The 19,512-nt window shown below is 39.0% G+C and overlaps 1 protein-coding gene across 5 annotated transcripts in view; it reads left to right on the forward strand.

The window, feature by feature from the left end:
• Positions 1-19,512, forward strand: part of Wdr37 (WD repeat domain 37) — a 71,901-nt gene that overhangs the window by 37,231 nt on the left and 15,158 nt on the right. For all 5 annotated transcript variants that reach the window (XM_015495141.2, XM_015495143.2, XM_048812602.1 and 2 more), the window contains 2 exons: positions 7,726-7,966; positions 9,094-9,235. In XM_015495141.2, the coding sequence (XP_015350627.1) occupies positions 7,726-7,966; positions 9,094-9,235 (383 nt within the window). The remainder of the gene's footprint in view (positions 1-7,725; positions 7,967-9,093; positions 9,236-19,512) is intronic.

Below are 19,512 nucleotides of genomic sequence, written 5' to 3' on the forward strand. Positions count from 1 at the left end.
GTTATGTTCTGGCATATTTTATTTTGTTATGGCAGTTCAAGCCAAGACAAGACCTAAAAAGAAGTATCTTCATACATGGATATGCTTGCTTTAGCCTTACTTTCCACAAATATTAAACATTTATTATTCATTCTTTTAAATTTTATGTTTAGGTTATAATTCTTAGTGTATTATATATGTAAAAATAGACACCTTGTTAATCTTTTGTGGATTTTTATTACCACATCAATTAATGACTTATGTGGCATCATCATTTTTATGTGGGTAAAATTTTAATGTAGGTAACAAAAGGTATTGCACTTTGAGAAGAAATATCCACCTGTCCTTAAATTACTTTTGTACCACTTCATTCTGAGTCAGTAGATATATGATCACATGATGGTTTTAATTATTCTTGGAATGAAAATTATCCTTCCTAGTTTCTGTTGCACTGTAAATTTTAGCGATGTTGTCATCACAGTGGTTAGTCTCTTTGCTGCATAAGCAGGTAGAAATGGTGACAGCACATGATTTTATGTAGTCAAGTGCAAGTCTGTGAGGTTTCAGTTTGTGTTGGGCTGTGATTGTTGTGAGGATATCAATAATCTAGTTTTTATATTTCTGTCTTTGAATATTAATTTACTTTTCTGCTTTGTAAACATTCTAAACATCATTGTATTTGGAGGCAGGTTAAGTAATTAATTCCGGCAATAAATGAGCTTCTTTCAGTTGAAAGGTCTTAACAATTCATTTTTAATTGAGTGTGTAGTGGTCCCCCTTAGTCCACAGTTTTGTTATCCGAGGTTTCAGTTACCTGTGGTTAGCTACAATCTGAAAATATTAAATGGAGAAATCCATACATAAATAAACTTTAAATTTTAAATTAAAAAAATACCATTGTTATTATTCTATTTTGTTATTAGTTTTTGCTAATTAAACTTTATCAATATCTATTTAAGTATTTATACAGTTCAGTACAGTCTGTTAAAGAATCTGCAGAACCCCTTGGAACATATCACCCTCAGATCGGTGGGACAGTTACATATTTAACAGTTTTTTTCTTCCTTGTAGAATTACCAAACTATCTATTATGTGGCATACTAAAATTGTGTATTAGGGGGAAAAAATTAAGCACTGTTGAGGGACAAAGGCAAAGAAATGAGGGTGAGGATTAATGTTCAGAAAACTCACAAACTGAATATCATCAGGATTGTTTTCCAAATAAAATTTGAAAAACACCAATATTGGTAGAGGAAAAATTTTTGTACAGTTCTTAAAACGCATTTAATAGTTTACTTGTAATACTAAATAACTTTGTTTTCTCTTCATTATTTTGCTTGCATTTAACATGAGTGCTTTTCCCTTGGATAACTGCTACCTCCATATTTGGGGCTAATGTTGGAGTGAGAGGAGCTTAGTTTGAATTAAAGATGAGCCTGCATTATAGATGTTTGGATGGCTTCAGTGAGCTCCTGCCTCACCTCCTTGGTAGTAGGCAGTACCCTTCTGTAGTTATTGCTGGATGAAGATGCTTCTTAATTGAAATCAGCTTGTTTTCTTAAACTTTTGCTGGCCAGTCTTGACTCAGATTTGCTTAGCAATTCTAAACCTAGATTTTTAAGACAGACTCTAATCTGTTAAAATCTTTGTCTTGAATCAGTACAGTTTTCTCACAGATGTGTTATCTTTAAAATTTGCATCAGTGAGTTTTATTTGTGAGTTATCCACAGTGTTGATTTATTTAAGAAATATTTGGGTATGTAGAATAAAGAGATTTTAGATTACCAAGTAAATAGGTGTTACACATTTGTTTTGTGACATTCAGTCATTAAGTAGTAGGGTTAATTTTTTCCAACCCAAGGTGGGAATTGAAAGGAGTTAACTAAGTGGCTTCGAGTGTGGTCTTTGCAATGTTAAAACACGATTCAGTGACTCTTTGATTTTGAGGACTCAGTAGATACTTTATCAGTATTACATTGGCAATTTCTGGACATTTTGTTAAAATATTGCTGTCAGTAAAACCATTAAACACATTAATTAGCTCTAAGATGGTAAAAAAACCACACATATATATGTATGTATGTATGTAATTTCTACTCTTTCTAGCCCCTGCCCTTTGTCAAAAGAAGGTTAAAAGAGCTTATAATTATTCTTAATACTGTACGGTACCTTTTAGTATCTTGTGTAGTGGAAGAATTACTTGTGTAAGGTGTTAACTTTGTTTCACCTTTTAAAACAGGGATCCTGACAACCAGGAATTCCAGGGCTCCCTTCCAAGCTCCCACATGTCCACTCTGCATGTTCAGTCCCTCAGTTGAACTTTCAAGTGCCTCACACTAAATGTGACCCAAACCTCTAACACATGATCTTGCTCCCAAACCCCCTCAGATGTTTCCTGTGTGAGGAAGTAGTTCTATTGTATACCTAGTTGTTTATTTCCTTCCATCAAAAAATACTTACTGAGTAGCCTCTTGGGTTCACTGTTCTAGGTCAGGGTTCTAGCGGTTAACAAAACTCAGAAAATTTGGAATTCTATTAGACTTCCCTTATCCTCACCCTCCTTCACTTCTAAACAGTCCACGGTTCTTAAAGCCACATTTCTCTGTTCCTGGGATACTGCTTCTGTAGAAGTGTCTACTAGCACCTGCTATCTCCCCAACCAGGGACAATGCAGGTGCAGATGAATAGGACTGCTCAGGAGCAGCTGTGGGAGTTGGGAAGCCTTACAGCCTAGAGGCCATTGCCTTCTGAATGGTTCCACAGGCAGCACCAGGGACAAGAGTCAGCCAGACACCAGACTCCGAGCTGGATGTTCCCAGTAGGAATTTAAGATGATGTGGACTTCCTCCTTCCCACTTGGGTGCAGCTTATCTACCTGGTGTCATTTTTAACTTAAGCAGCATGCCCCAGGAGTGAGGCACTCATCTCCTGCTGAAGGAAAAAGGTTTTGTCAGCCCTTTACTCTTCCAGTTTTACAAGCCCTTATCTTTTCCAGCCTGATCACTGTGGTTGTGGCTTTCCTAGTTTCTCTGCCTGAGGTGTGGCTGCCCATGACACTTCCTTTTGGTAGTCCATAAGGAATGATCTTTCTAGAATGCACATGCTGTCACCTCAGTGCCTTCCCCTTGCCTTCAAGGTGAAGTCCTTTCAAAATCCCTTCTGTTTTGATGGCCCTTTGCCAGCCTTTCCAACCTTTTATTCTATCACTCCTTCTCTCTGCACACTCAACTGAACTCAGTGGCTCTCGCTGCCCTGCACTTAACACATTCTCTCATTTTCCTAGTGTGCCTCCTTTTAACCTACATGAACTCCTCATCCTGCACATGTTGCTCAGATGTGGCTTCCTTAAAGGGTTAGACCACCCTTGTGCATTCTCAACACATCTTTCTCTTTTTCTTTATGGCGTTTAGCGTAATCTAAAATGGGTAATGTGTTGTATGATCATTTATGCTGAACTCTCTCACAAGATCATGAATCCTCTCTTCCTGGAGAAATCCTACCTCTGGCTAAATCTCTCTTTTTTTTGGTCCCTTTCCTGACTTGAGCAGTGAGCACCCTGTGGACAATCTGGGTTGATTTTGTGGCCCTGCACTGCTACCATTCCTTTTCCCAGCCCCGCACTCTGCAACTGAAACTTTTGCCTCTTGGTTCTCTGAGAAGATGGAACCAGTTGGAAAGAACTTCTGTACACATCTCCCCCTGCTCATGTGTCATGGCACCAGCTGTCCTGCAGTCAGGGGTCATGACCTTGCCTCCATCATTAGGGTCCTCTTCCTTTTCCTCTTCTTGCTTGGATGTTGCTCCAGCAATGATTCCCTCTGCTCTGTGTCATCAGAAGTTTCTTTCTTGGGTCTTTCTCAGTAGCACATCTGTCCCACAGCCTACCCAGAACCACCACTCCATTAGCCTTCTTATGCTGACCTCAGAAGTGTTACCTGTGCTTCTTTTCCTCCTGAGGCACTGTTTTCTTGGGCCAGCTTTGTGCCCCTGCCACTTTGTTGAGCCTTGTCTTTGACATCCCTCCCTGTTGTCCACCCAGTGGACATTTACAGGCTGCTTCTTTGCCTCCTTCATTTTATTTCTTATCTGTGATCCTCTCTCCACTTCATACTTTATTTCTCCCATTTTTTTTCCCTTACTTTTGAGCCTTGCTGTCTGGCTGTCTTCCTCTTCACACCTCTGTTTTCATTTTAGATGCTCTGCCTGCTCACCTTTGTGTAGGGGTCTCCTCTCTCCTAACACTCCATGGCTCACCTGCTGTCCTCCCCCACTAGTGCCAGATGATCTCATTTAGCACCCATGGCTTTACCAACTATTTGTTGCTACTGATCCCAATAGTGTGTACTGTATGTGGTTCTCTTTTTAAATCCAGAATTCTGTAGACATCTGACTCTTCACTCCATCTCTCCTTGGATGTCCCATAGCACTGCAAACCTACTGAAATTGAGTTCTGGATGTTGTCCCCAGTCTGTTCCTTTTGTTGTGCTATCCATCTCAGAAATGTCACCATCTATCCAGTGGTTTGGATAAAACACCTTTTTTTTTTCTCCTTCTTGGGACTTGGGATTGGACTCAGGGTACTTCACCAGTGAGCTATATCTCAACCTTTTTCACTTTTTATTTTGAGACAGGGTCTTAGTAAGCTGCTGTGGGCCTCACTAAGTTGCTGAGGCTGGCCTCGAACTTGGATCCTCCTCCTGCCTTAGCTCCTGAGTCACTGAGATTACAGGTGTGCACCATGGCACCCAGCTGGGCTGAACACTTTTAAATTGTCTGCAAACTCTTGTGTTTTCTTATAGTCCATGTAAATATCAATCTGTCAGCAAATCCTGAAGCTCTACCCAGAGGATATTCGTCTCATCTCTGTCACCACTGTTCTAGCCCAGGCTGCCTTCTGTTACCTGCACCTTTGTACTCTTTGAATTTCTCCCTGTTGTTTCCAGGGCGGCCATAACCAAGTACTACAGGCTGGGCAGATTCAACAACAAATTTGTGTCATCACAGTCCTGGAGCCTGCACGTTCAAGGTCTTCCGTGGCCTCTTTCCTTGGCTTTCAGAGAGCGGCTTTCTCACTATGTGCTTCCTGGTTATTCCTGTGTGTCTGTGCTCTCCTCTCCTCTTAATGATGCCAGTCTTGGTGGATAAGAGCTCACTGTGATGGTCTCCTTTACCATCAGTACTGGCTCAAAGGTCCTGTTTTCTAAATACAGTCACATTCTGAGGTCCTGGGGGTCAAGAATCAGCCCACCACAGCTGCCTACCCTCTTCTCACTTTCCCCTTGTTCACACAGCATAGATCAGATTCTGTCTCATCCCTGCTTAAACTGTGATGATTTTCCATAATACATGGAATAAAACCAAAGTCTTTTCATGGTCTTACACCAGGTTTTACACCACTTTACCTATGTCTACCTACTCCCCCGCCCCCCATATTGACACCCTCATTGTTTTTTTTTTGTAGCACAGACAGGACTTTACACTGTTTGCTCTGCAGTTCCTTTCAGTATTGGTATGGCTTACTCCCTTTCTTCCTTCACAGTCTGACTCAAGTGTTACCTTGTCAGAGTCTTTTGTCAATAATTCTGAGTGAATTAGCAGCCCTTGACTATCTACCCCTTGTCTTATTTTTCTTCACAGCACATATCACTACTTGACTGTGTATATGTACATAACAAATATTCTCATACTAGTACACATACATATGACATATTTCCTTGCATATTTATGCACATTTGACATATATTCTTATACTTGTGCGTGTATATACATGTGACATACAATTGTTTTGCTTTCAGTGTGAACTTTATTTTTTCTTTTTTGTCGGTGTATTATAGTTGTACATAATGGTGGCATTTGTTGTTACATACCAGTACATGCACACAATATAGCAATATCATTTGGCCAGTATCTCTACCCCGTGCTTCTCCCCTCTATCCCTTCTTCCCACCCCTCGTCTCCTTTCTCTATTCTCCCTTTGCTTTTCGTGTGACCCCCCCGCCCCTTTTCTTTCCCTTTTTCCTCTATAGCTTCCACGTATGGGAGAAAACACACAACCCTTGACGTTCTGACTTTGACTTATTTCACTTTACATGATGGTCTTAAGTTCCATCCATTTTCCTGCAAATGACATAATTTTATTTTTCTTTGTGGCTGAATAAAACTTCATTTGTGTGTGTGTGTTCTTGAGCACTAATTATGTATTAGCACTAATTATGTATGTACACACACACACACACACACACCCCTTTTCTTTATCCACTCATCTGTTGATGGACACCTAGGGTGGTTCCATAGTTTGGCTATTGTGAATTGTTGTGCTATAAACATGGGTATGTATGTATCACTATAGTATGATGACTTTAATAAATTCTTTAGGATAAATAAATACCGAGGAGTTGGTATAGCTGGGTCATATGGTGGTTCTATGACTAGTCTTTTGAGGAACTCCCCTACTAATTTCCACTGTGGTTGTACTAATTTACAGTCCCACCAACAGTATAAAAGTGTTCCTTTTTCTCCACTTCCTCTCCAACATTTATTATTTTTGTATTCTTGATGGCTGCCATATAACTAGAGTGAGGTGAAATTTCAGTGTAGTTTTGATTTGCGTTTCCCTAATTGTTAATGATGTTGAACTTTTTTTCATATAATTATTGGCCATTTGTGTTTTTTCTTTTGTGAAGTATCTGTTTAATTTACTTGCCCATTTATTAATTGTTATTTGTTCTTTTTGGTGTTTTTTGAGTTCTTTATACATTCTAGGTATTAATCCTCTGTCAGAAGATAAGATTTTCTTTCATTCTGTAAAATGTAGGTTCTCTTTTCACATTCTTGTTCCCTCTGCTGTGTAGGAGAAGGTTTTTTGTGTTTTTAATTTGATCCTATCCTACTTATTAACTCTTGTCATTATTTCCTAAGCTTTAGGGGCACTCTTGAGATAGTTGTTGCCTGTGCCTATATGCTGGAATGTTGGCCCTACATCATATTACTGTGTGTGTGTGTGTGTGTGTGTGTGCATGAGTTTCTTCCTTGTCAGAATAGAAGTTCTGTGAGGGCAAGGACTTTGACAGTCTTGTTTATTCCAATGTTCTTACTACATAGAATGAACGTAGTCTTACATAGGACAGATGGTTTTTGTCCCCTTTTCTGCCATGTAAACAGTGCCTGGTCTGTTTGTAAGCACCTGATGAATATTTGCTGAATGAATAAGCATTTTCTTCAGGCTTAGACTGACTGTTTTATCTTTAGCATTTGACAAATTCTTCACTGATACCGTTGGAAAATAAAGTGAATTCCCATATTAGTATACAGTAGAATTCTATAATTATTTTAGAATTATAAGCTTGTATTAATTCCTGAGAACTGAAATGCATTTTTGATGTTAGTGATGTTTAATTGTATTTGTTTAGTTTTATATTACATTTCTACTAATAAGTGGCAAAAAGTTAAAATGTCAAAAATCATTTTATTTGTCATTTTCTTGGTCAGTAGAAATGGATTATATTTCATTTGATGTCATTGTGGTCTGTAGTGTTTTTTTTTTTTTTAACATTTGGCTTTCAGTTTCAGCCAATCATAAAATTGATAAATATTCATTGAGCACTAATTATGTATTAGATACTATATTTGTATTGGTCATAATGATGAATAAGACCTAGGATAGATGAGACCAATCTGATGGTGTAACTGTGACAGAAAAAACTCAAGAATCCCAGGAAATCTTTCTTTTGTGATTTTTACCTTTAGCAACAAATATCTGGAGAAGACGAAATAGAGTGCTCTGATAAAGATGAGCCTGATATCGATGGAGACGTGTCTAGTGACTGCCCTACTATTCGGGTTCCGCTGACATCTCTTAAAAGCCACCAGGGAGTGGTCATAGCTGCTGACTGGCTAGTTGGAGGGAAGCAGGCAGTGACAGCCTCGTGGGACAGAACAGCAAACCTGTACGATGTTGAGACGTCCGAACTTGTTCATTCTCTGACAGGTACCTTAATAGAACATGTTAAATTGCTAGTTGGTTCTTTCAGTTTTTGTTTGCATATTTATGTTTGTTGTACAAATGACTTTTTGGCCAGAATTGTGTTTAGTCTTCTTGGCTCTTCCATTGTAAATTTTGGAGATCATTTCTAATTAAATTTATTGATAGCTAAATTTATTTTATTTTTAGGATATTAATTGTAGCATAGAGTATCTCAGTGTTTGAAGTATAGTTGTATTGGTTTTCTATTTCTCTGTGATAATTTCTATTTCTATAGACATAGTGACTTAAAACAACAGGAATCCACTCTCATGGCTTCCTGGTCTGTGTTTCTGGGTGGATCTTTCTGCTCCTCTGCTCAGGGACTTGCAGACCAAAGTGAGGGTGTTGTGGGAGCAGGACCTCACTGGGGCATGTGATCCTCTTCTGAGGTCCCCATTATTTTGCTGTCAGCTGGAGACTGCTTTGAGCAGCTGGAGGCTGCTCTGGGTCCCTCTGAAGGCCTTGCCTCAACCTTGCAGTTTGCTTTCTTCCAGGCCACTAGGAGGGCTGAATTCTCCCACCTCTGGAAGGGCCTGGTTAGATGAGGCCACCCAGGACAAGCTTTCTTTTGATTAACTCAAAGTCAACCCCTTTAGGGACCTTAATTAATTACATCTGGAAGTTTTTTTTTGTCTATAGTGTATCTTAATTACCAGGAGATACTCCATTTAAAGATTTTGCCCAAATGCAAGATAAGGACATTGTTACAGTACATGCCTTTTACTGAGGGACAGAATATTAGGCCAATAGAAATTATTCTAGAAGTGAAGGATTAAGATTTAAGCTTTTGTACTCAGCCCATTAGTGATTTGTCTGACTTCTTGTTAGGATCAGAAAATGGGTTGTATGTCCATATCGTTCCCTGCTCCTTTAAAGTGGCTGCCTGAAGTGAACCTAGCTTCTTTGAGAAAGCTGGTCCCACCCTGACTGCTCACGTTACTAAGTGATTCCTTTAGGTTTTCTTTTCCATTGGCTGTTAGCAGTGGTGTTTATAAAGAGGTATTTTTAAGTTTTTGTATTTTCAAAAAGTTTCACTCTAATTACGAATCTGCAGGTGGATGATCTTGCACTTTTGTCATCTTTTATTGTAGGGCATGACCAGGAGTTAACTCACTGTTGTACACACCCCACTCAGCGGCTAGTGGTGACCTCCTCCCGTGACACGACCTTCCGTCTCTGGGATTTCAGGGACCCTTCCATTCACTCTGTGAATGTTTTCCAAGGACACACGGAGTGAGTTCAGAGATATTAACTATTTATGAAAAAAGATTTATGAGTTACCATTAAAACTTAATTCTAATGTTATTTTTCAGTAATTGCACCTCTACTCTTTCAAATGACTGTGCTTTTCCTAAATATTTAGCTGCATTTTCAAGGAATTTTTAGGGGATTAAGAGAAGACTTTAATGTTCTGTCAAGAAATAGGATGGGAATGGAATGGGGTGGTGAGGAGACAGAGGGAAAAGGAAGAACCAGGAAGCACTCTAGGCTTGGTGGAAGGACGGTCACGTCCTCCATTGAGAGGGTCTGACTGCAGCTCTTGCTGGACCCTCCCAGGTTGTCTTAGTGCAGCTTTCCTTAGTCTAGTCTGGTTCTGTTATTACTTGTGTTTTCAGGTGTGTTCTGGTAAAAGATATATTCTCTCTCTCTCTCTCTCTCACACACACACACACACACACACTAGCATGTGTCTCTCTCTACTTGGATTTCTCTCAGACATCTTGAGCATGAGGATGTCTTAACTCTTTCTTTCCACAAACCCATTCTTCCAGTTTGATCCTTCTCAGTAAGCAAGGAGACCATCTGTCCAGTTCCTTGTGACACAAATCTTGAAATATTTCTTGATGATTCTCTTTTAAAAATCTCTCTTTCGCCATTCTTCCATGTTACCCCGCTCCTGGTCCATTAGTAAGAACCCTTTCCATTGAGAAAGGGGAGGAAATGTGGAATGAATGTAACAAAATCATGCTATGTGCATGTATAAATATACCATAGTGAATTTCACCTGTGTGTGTGTGTGTGTATGTGTGTGTGTGTGTAGAAAGCACCAATCAAAAATAAATGAGTGAAAGGAAGGTCAGTACAGTAGAGGGGAGAAGGAGTGGGCGCTGGGGAATGAAATCAAATTCCATGCTTGTATGATTTTGTCAAAATGAACCTATTTACATATAACTAAACTGCTCTGATTAAAAAAAATAAAATAAAAGAGTCCTGTCCAGGCACACTTCCCCAGTATTCCTCTCCACTGCTCCCCCTTGTACTACTGCCCCCCTTTACAATGTCACTGTCTCCAACGTGGATGACAGTGCTTGTTCTGTTTGATACTCTGCCATTTTTTAAATGAATGAATACTTGTTCATTTGGCTACTGAAAAATATGAAAAATCTTTTATATATTTAGTGTTAAATATTAAGTTGTAGTTTCTTGTTTAAAATGATAATAAAATATTTGAAAGGAAAATAGGACGAAGTTTTTTAAGAAGCTTGAGATAGAAAACAAGGATGTGTAGGAATTGTTTATAATTGTGGTCCGTATTGTAAAAGTATATTGAGGTCTTTTCATATGACTTGGTCTGTTCCAGGAGCTGCTTTTGTTTTGAATTATTTAATCCTAATGTGAGATGGGTTTTTATTCTAGTACCTCAGGTAACGGTAGCCAATAGAAATTATCTTCCCGTTCTCAGTGACTGACACAACATAGTGTTGTCACTTTATCACACTGCAGAGTAAACCTAGCCCAGCCTGACCCCCCAAGAGCTCCAATGTGGGACTCCATCTCATATGGACCTCAGTCCTATCTGCCATACTCAGGGTTGGGGATGAGGCCACAGCACCTGCTTCTGAACCAAATGAGCCTGGATGTGATGTGCAGTACATACAGAAGGGATCCATGTGCAAAGGTTGCACCTGGCAGTCCTGCACACTCATGTAGGGGTGGGAGTGGGGGCCCTTTCTGCTGTAGTGCTATTCTTCCCTGGAGCATACAGTGAAGGCAAACCAAGGTTCAGAGGACAGAAGTGAGGATTCCTACCCACTCTTAACTTGCTAGCCTGCAGATTCTTTCTAAACTTTTTATTTTTTAAAAGTTTTAAGCCTACACTAAAGTTGAAAGAATAAGAAGTAAATGCCCATTAACCCTTCCCCTGAATTCTCCTAGTCACCTATTGTTTGTGTGTGTGTGTGTGTGTGTGTGTGTGTGTATTTTGTACCGGGGATTGAACCTGGGACACTTAACCACTTAGCCACATCCCCAGCCCTTTTTTTCTATTTTAGTTAGAGACAGGGTCTCACTGAGCTGCTCATGGTTTTGCTTAGTTGCTGAGGCTGGCTTTAAACTTGCAATCCACCTGTGTTAGCCTCCTGAGTCACTGGGATCACAGGCATGTGCCACCGTACCCAGCCACCTATTGTTTTTATTCCAATTTTTTTTCCTTTCTATCTTGTGCACACATGCACAAACTATATATTTATAAAATACGCTTATTTTCTTTGGCTGAGCCCTCCAAGCATGTTTCTTTTAAAGAATTAAGATGTTGTCCTATGCAGAACATTATCAATTTAAGAAAATTAACTGAAATTCTCTGACACCATCTAATGATCTGGATTAGTTTCATATTGATCCAGCTTTCCCTTAATTTTTCTTTGATACTTTTTTTTAGATGTAGGATTTAATAAGGATTCACTCACTGCAGTTAGATATAATGTTCTTTGGCCACTTATTCTATGGCAGTTGTCCACACAAATTTTTTGTTATATCTTATGACTTTTTAATTATTTTTGTGAAGAATACAAGGCAACCATCTCTCCCCAGCCTTCTCTGCCTTTTGGTATGAGGGATTGAATCCACGGGTACTTAACCACTTAGTTACATCCTCATCCCTTTTTAGTTTTTATTTTGAGACAGGGTCTTGTACAAATTGTATGCATTCTGGTCACTTCTGGCCAATGGTCACTCTGCTACCTTGTTGCAGGCGGTGGTGGTGGTGGTGGTGGTGGTGGTGTAGAGACGCAGTGTCAAATCAACACACGGATACCCAGAGCTTAGTGAGAAAGCTGGCTGATGAGAAACTGCAGTCCACTTTCAGCAAGCTTGTTTATTTTTGGAATGCATACAGCTGTTATAGGGTTCAGGTAGGGCGTGCCTGCCAATCACACATAAGCATTTTAACACCTATAAGCCAATCATCTTATGCCTAATGTAACTGCACTATGAGGAAGCACTAAATATTGCTGTCGTAGTGGAAGGCAGTCTGGAAGGGTCTTTGTCCCTAAAGAGAGGGGGGCCTTATGAGTTGGGGGTTTCATGCCCTGAAGCACCTGACTCTAAGACTCCTGACCTGGTAGTCTGGTAGCGTGGCAACACTAACCACAAGTACTGAGGATGTGGTTTTACTAGAGCAGAGCATTCCACCCTGCAGGTGTTCCTGTTAGGCCTGTACAAGCGTAGGTTTTCCTAGCACTTTGAGCTGCTCGTAGCTACTAGCTGTGAACTGAAAGTTATTCCAACAGGGTCTTGCTAAATTGCTGAGGCTAACCTTGAACTTGTGATTCTCCTGCCTCAGCCTCCCAAAATGCTGGGATTATAGGTGTGTGCCAATGGGCCCATTGCAATCAACACTCTTGTACAAAAAATGCCCCTCGTTCTGCATTTTTCTCTTGATTTCCTTTTTTTGCCCAAAGTGCCTCTCAGCCCTAGTCATGTGCTTTTTGTGTCCCATCAGAACAGGTGTCCTGCTCTTAGGTGCTGAGTTGGATCCCTTGTTTAAGATGGTGTCTGACACAGTTCTCCATTGGAAGGCATGTTTTCCTGTTTGAAGTTAGTGAAGTTACACTTTGAGATAGGAAAATATCTTATTTCCAGCAGCCATTTTTTCTGCTGGGTCTAAAACCCATGATGATCTTTGCCTCTCTGTACAGGGCGTATTGCAAAAAGGTGATGTCTCAAATTCTGCCCTTCTTCATGCACTCATTAATTCGCACTTTATTTTTTGAGTATTAACTTAGATTGTGGTCTCTCCCCGCCCCCCCATTTCGATAGCCATAATGCCTTATTGTCATTTTATTATTGGCTCTTAGTGTACTCATTTATGGGTGTCGATCTTTCATGTGACTCTCTGGTCTCTGAGCATTGTTGTCTTAGTACATTGAGATGCCCTGACTAAAAAGTGCCAACAGTTGTTCTCTGAATTGATTCTGCTAACCTGTACTCTAGACCAAGCGGAATTCTTCAGCGTTTTGAGAGTTGAGGGACAAAGAGAGTTTTATGTGTAAAGAACAAGGTAATTGTACTCCTCCTGTGATGGAACAGATGTGAACATAGGGGGACCAGCCATGTGCCTCTACTGTGCTTGCTACCTGCAAAAACAGGGGACTCAAGGAAGACTGGAGCACTGTGACCAGAGAGAGGTGCAGAAAGGCCAGGGTTGGTAAGTCCTTGTTGTACCTGGCCAGGTGCGTTGAAAACATCTCACAGATTGGTTTGGTGACCCTCCAAGGCCTGGCTAGCATCGTCCCTGCTCTAAGGAGAGAAACTGAGGCATAAGGCAGTCAGGTGATCTGCCTAGGGCTGCCAGAGTCTTCAGTGGAGTTTGACTCTAGAAGAGTGATTCTGAAATAGAATCACTTTACATCCTTCACATTTCTTCATGATGTTATTTAAAGGCCTGTTTCACCACATTCTGTGTTCAGTACGTTATTTGATTGAAAATTTTACTTTTGTGCAAAAAGAGATGAGAATATATTTGTATTACTGGAAATTAATGGAAGTGCATGTTTTAGCTTTTATGGGTATTTAACAATAGGTTGTTTCTCATTTGTGTCCTGATTCTGAAGTATAGGGAATATTTCTGTGATATTTAAATATTAATTGTGCTATATTTTTACAGTTGATTGATAAATAATGCATTTTTCTTTAGAGAGATATAAGTAATGTAACTGAAGGAGTTATAAATACGGTATCTAGGTTTTTTTTTTTTTTTAATGTAATGAGTAGGCTTAGAGTTAACATGGTATGTAATTCATGTGAACCCTGAATCTAACCCTTGGTTAGATTCAGTTTAGCCCTGAGGATAAGTGAAAGTTTTAATGAAAACAGAATATAGGTATAAGTGTTACTCTATATTTTATAGATTATTTGCATTTTTTTCTTATTTAAACATGAACTAGCATGTCTTATTTATATATAGATCCAAAAACACGTTTCAGAAAGGTTTTTCTTTGGTACTAATTTCCCTTCTGTGTCAGAATAAGGGAAGTTTTAATTTTTTAGGTCTTTCTGAATTGGCAGTACGTGAGAGGAGTTAGGAGGCTCAATTTTCTCTTCTGTCTCCAGGGTCTGGGTGTACTTGGTCTGATGTGCCTTCTAGCCTTCCTCATGCAGGCTTAGGACTTGGTCAGCAGATGGAGCTGTAGACATCTTTACTGAATTCAATATATCAGCAGCAAGCCTCTAGAAATACCTCAAGTTGAGAAAGACAGAAAATGATGCATTTCACAAGGTTTATATGAGGAATCTTCTTAGAAACTTTTGATTTTTGTCTCTGTTATGAATTCTGTAGGTTTAAGCCTGTAGGACAAAGCCTATAGAATACATTATCTAAAAATGTTTACAGGTGTGTATCCATGCCAGGGCATGCTTTTATTAAACACAAACACGAGGATTTAATTCCTCGTTAAAAGCAGAAGAATAGTCAATAATGTCTGCAGTGTGTCTTCTGTTTTATGGCTTACCTGTGAAGTTCTAATTGTGACTTATGAAAACAAGTCCTGGATTTCCTGCCTTTTCCCAGCATCCTAAATATTCTGACAGGTCCTCTGTTTTCAGGGTCTTTTGCAGTGGTCCACAGCATCCTTGTAGAGAGCCGTGAGTCCACATTGTGTTCATGTTTTATCACCCACCCCCCAGCCTGAGGGTAGTAGACCTCCTGCCTACATGTCTAGCATCTAGCATAGTGTTTGTCTCCTTAATGAGTAAGTGGAAATTTTTTTCCTATAAGTTCATTATTAGACCTACATACAGCATTGCCTTCTGGTATATGTAACTCTTTGGCTTTCTAGGTGATTTTCTTGAGTCCTTTAACTTAGTTCTTGTCCTGAATAACTTAAAACTCAGACCTACAGTAAGAAGTGTGCTGTCCTTGTTGGTATAGCACTGCAGAGTGGTATTTAAAGTGTATTTTAGTGAATCATTGCCTAAAAAGAGGTAGTATTTCTTAAATGTAAGTGGCTACAAAAGTCTTTTTTTATTAATTCACATTAACATGATATGGAGCTCTCATTTGAAAATTTTATCTTAGGGGAACTCAGTGTAAATTCTCTAGCAAAATATATTAGAATCTAATGTCTTTTATTATGTGAATAATTGACTTAACTGTCCAGTTAATTTGAATTTCTGTACAGGATGATTAGCTCAGTTTTGTAATCTAATTTCTCTAGAAACTATGAGAGAGATTTTTCCCCTTTTCATTTTCTCTGTTATCCCTATACTTTTACGTGGCTTCTCTGCCTTTTTGAAAAAAACTAGAGCTTGAGATGCAGTGTTTCAGTGTAAGATAAAAAACTATAGCCAAATGGGTCCCCTTGAAATTTGTACTGCATTATCTTTGCTGGATAGAGATGGGGCTCCTTGATGTACGCTCTGTTTAAAGCTTTTATCATAAATTTTTAGAGAGGACTAAAGCTTTTTTCTTTTTTGATGTGTTTCATTTATTTTCACTCTGTTCATGACATCTCTTCATTTAATAGGAATTCTGCCATAATAGTGTTTACTTGGTCTAGCTACTTGTGTAGCTGTTATTATTTGACTAGGTGTTATTAGCCCAGTGTGTACCAATTTATATAACATTGTCTTATAGTAGAAATGCAAAATTGTAGTGTGTATTATTCTTACAAATAATAGAAATGTTTCAGAATTTTAGAATATCTCAGGAATTTTACCGATTGACAGTTTCATCCCTCATATATTTCTATCTTAATCATCAAGAGCTCAAACTTACAATTCAGTGCTTTTTACCTGAATTGAGCTAGGTCCTTATATGTTGATGTGTTTTCTCACTGACAGTGTAATTCAGTAAGCTCAGCCGCTGCTCCACATGCCAGTTCTTTCTCTTATCCTGTGTCTTGCACACTTGGACTAAGTTGGACTCCACACACAGATCCTGCAGTGTGTCTCTCACTGTGTGGATTATGGATAGTACACGTTTGCAAGAGTCTCTTAGCATTAAAAAAAATTTATTTTTAGGTTAAATTCCCTAGCTGTCCTTTGAAAGGAATATGAGAGATGCCCATCTGGATTGTTCCTAACAGAAGGATCCTACCTTCATCTCTCTCTGATCCAACTTGGCATTGCTGCCTTCAGTAGGAAATTGGTAGTTTTTTACCCCCTCCTCTCCCTGTACCTCAACCCTGCTCCCCATTTTACTTTGTTTTGTTTTGTTTCAGTTACTATAAAAAGGAACTGACAGTTGATGTAGTCACTGGTCATTAAGCTTCCTCCATGGGTGGCAGATGACTCTAGTTTATACCCGGCTGACAGTATTTATTTACAAATATGAATAAACTTTGGCGTGGAAAAAATCTGAAATTAGCTCAACATAGATAAAATATTAGAGAATGCAAAGGTTTTTGTTTCCTTCTTTTTTTTGTTTTCTTTCCACGATTATGACTTTGTCCTCACAATGTGAACTTTGATGCTTTCTTCTAAAGAAAACAAAACACACATTCAACAGAATAAAACAAAAGAAATCAGCTCGAAAATGATAATGATTGTTTTGAACATATAACATTTTCATGAGCTTTTATTGCCAGATACCTAGGGGAGATATTTGGTTCTAAATACTAAATTCTAGGTTATATGCTCACCAATGTAAAAAATACATTGAATTTTGTGTCATAATATTAACAGTTTTCTTTATGCTTTAAAAGAGAAAAAGCCTGGAAAATGACATTTTTTTACTTAGATGCTATAACCGAATTCTGTGCTTTGTCAGTCAGGAACAGGAATTCCTTGTGTATAGGCCATGTGGAGGTGGGCAACTTTTCCGTGGATCGTGCTGGGGTAGAGATTTTGGAAGAGTGCATTAGGTTTATAATTCTGTTTTAGTCTTTGTGACGGGTTTTACGCCCCTCCTCTGTGAGGAGGGGGGAGGAGGAAAAACAGGTATTTCCTGAGCTTTGCCTTCTGGGGACAGAAGGGTAACTTCAGAAGTGCCTCCCAGGATGGAAATAGTTATTTGAGAAATAAAATAATGGCCTGAAAACCACATCTTCTGCCCTTGAATTAAAACGTCATCCCAGTTTTGCATTCCTTTACCTGAAGCATGGTGGTTTATCTTCTTTTTAATTTAGGTGGGCAAAAGTAATTTTTTTTTTGTACTGGGGTGTGAACCTGGGGTACATGCCCTCGGGTGAATCTGAGCTACCCAGCCCCGACCCTTTGTTTTAAATTTTGAGACAGGGTCTCCCTAAGTTGCTGAAGCTGGTTTTGGACTTGTGATCCTCCTGTCTCAGCCTCCTGAGTTGCTGGGATTATGGGTGTATGCCACTATGCCATTGTGCCCAGCAAAAGTAATTTTCTTTTGAGGAAGTTTATAGACATATATATAGACATATATNTTTTTTTTTTTTTTTAATGTAATGAGTAGGCTTAGAGTTAACATGGTATGTAATTCATGTGAACCCTGAATCTAACCCTTGGTTAGATTCAGTTTAGCCCTGAGGATAACTAAGGATTAATAGACTAATGACGTAAACTCCTAATGTACTGCCCTATTTCTTTTGTTTTTCTTTTCAGCTTAACTATTAGCCCAGATAGGTTGCACAGATTCATAGAGCATATAACGGCAGTAGCTGATAGAAACGGAATGTTGCAGTGTTGTGTTCAAGTGTGTTTAGGGTGTTTCTTTTGTATTAATTAGTGAACAGTTTGTGACTACAGAAACAACTGAGGGGCTGTTAGAGTGTGCCATGGAAGCATGCAGTGCACAAGTCTGCATGCACAATTATTTCTTGGAGTGAGGGGACACTGTTCTGCAAGTATCATTGATTTCACTGACACCTCTTTTTGGTCAGCTTCTGCAGAGCTACCCACTTCTTGGTTTACTATTCTGTAGTTTGAATAGACAGTAATTTACTGAGTCATTATACACACACACACACACACACACACACACACACTCTTAGTTGTAGATGGACACAACACCTTTATTTATTTATTTTTTTGTGGTGCTGAGGATCAAACCTAGTGCCTCACATGTGCAAGGCAAGTGCTCTACCTCTGAGCCACAGCCACAGCCCTGCTAGATATATTTTAAAGTGCTTCCAATTTATAACATAGTTTTCAAAAGTAAAGAGATTTAATATTTACCTGTCCACCCTTGCCTTTAAAACTCCTTGTTAAAGAAGGACTGTTCAGGAACTAATAAAAACAAAGCCTTCAAGAAAATTTGTGCATTTAAATTATTCTCCCTGACAGCTTTGTTGCAAGCTATTCATCCTTTTCACTGAGATGACCTAAAAATCAGCAGCCATTTTATTGACACAGACTAGAAACTTTCTGAGATACTTCAGTATGGATTCACTGAGACAGATGATAGATGTCTCTCCATCAGATTCCATGCGTAGGCAGAAATCCACTGTGTATTGTATAGAACCAGCAGAGTGGGAAAAAGCAACCTACCGAAGGGTTAGCTTATTTTTGAAAAACATGGTAATAATAGTGGTGTGTGTTTTAGTCTAGTGTGGCCAATACTGGATGGGCATTCCATGCTTAGCTGAGGTGAGGCTGTCACCTGGTCACATCTGCAGCTGCTTTCACAACTTGTCACACTCAGCTGCTGCCTGAATTCTCTGCTTTGCATCTGAGCTGCAGGGTTCTGACACTCGTTAATAGAGCAGAGTAACACTTCATTTAACTGCCATCTTCGGGGAGTGAGATGTTCCGCATAACTGAGTTCTCCAGTAATCCCCCAAGAACCAAAACTTAAAAAAAAAAATGACTTTAACTCTTCTAAACTCTGTGTATGTTAGTGTGTGCAAAGAAAGGAGAATATGGATGCTTTCAGGAATCTTGTGTATGTTGTTATATTGTTTGCCAACACTAAATGTTCCCCAAAGACTGTACATTAAGTTTTGTGTCTGCTTTGTGTTTTGTTTTTGTTTTGGCTTCTCTAGAAGTTAGTTGTTGAGTTTTGCTAATTTCATGTTAGGGTCTAATGGTGTTTCTCTGTTGATCTTTAATTTTTCTAAGTAATTGGCTCTTTGTATTTTATATATATATATTTTTTAGTTTTAGGTGGACATAATATCTTTATTTTATTTTTATGTGGTGCTGAGTGCCTAGTGCCTCATGCATGCTAGGCGAGCACTCTACCACTGAGTCACAACCCCAGCCTGCTTTTGGTATTTTTAAGATGATATAAAAATAAAAGTTAACCCTGAATAAAAGCCTAAAGAACGTTCTTATAAAGAAAGAACATGAGTGTATGTAAATTAGGAATTTCCTTCTATATTCTG

The sequence above is a fragment of the Marmota marmota genome, unplaced genomic scaffold, assembly GCF_001458135.2.
Source record: "Marmota marmota marmota unplaced genomic scaffold, marMar, whole genome shotgun sequence".
In the NCBI taxonomy this organism is placed as follows: domain Eukaryota; kingdom Metazoa; phylum Chordata; class Mammalia; order Rodentia; family Sciuridae; genus Marmota; species Marmota marmota.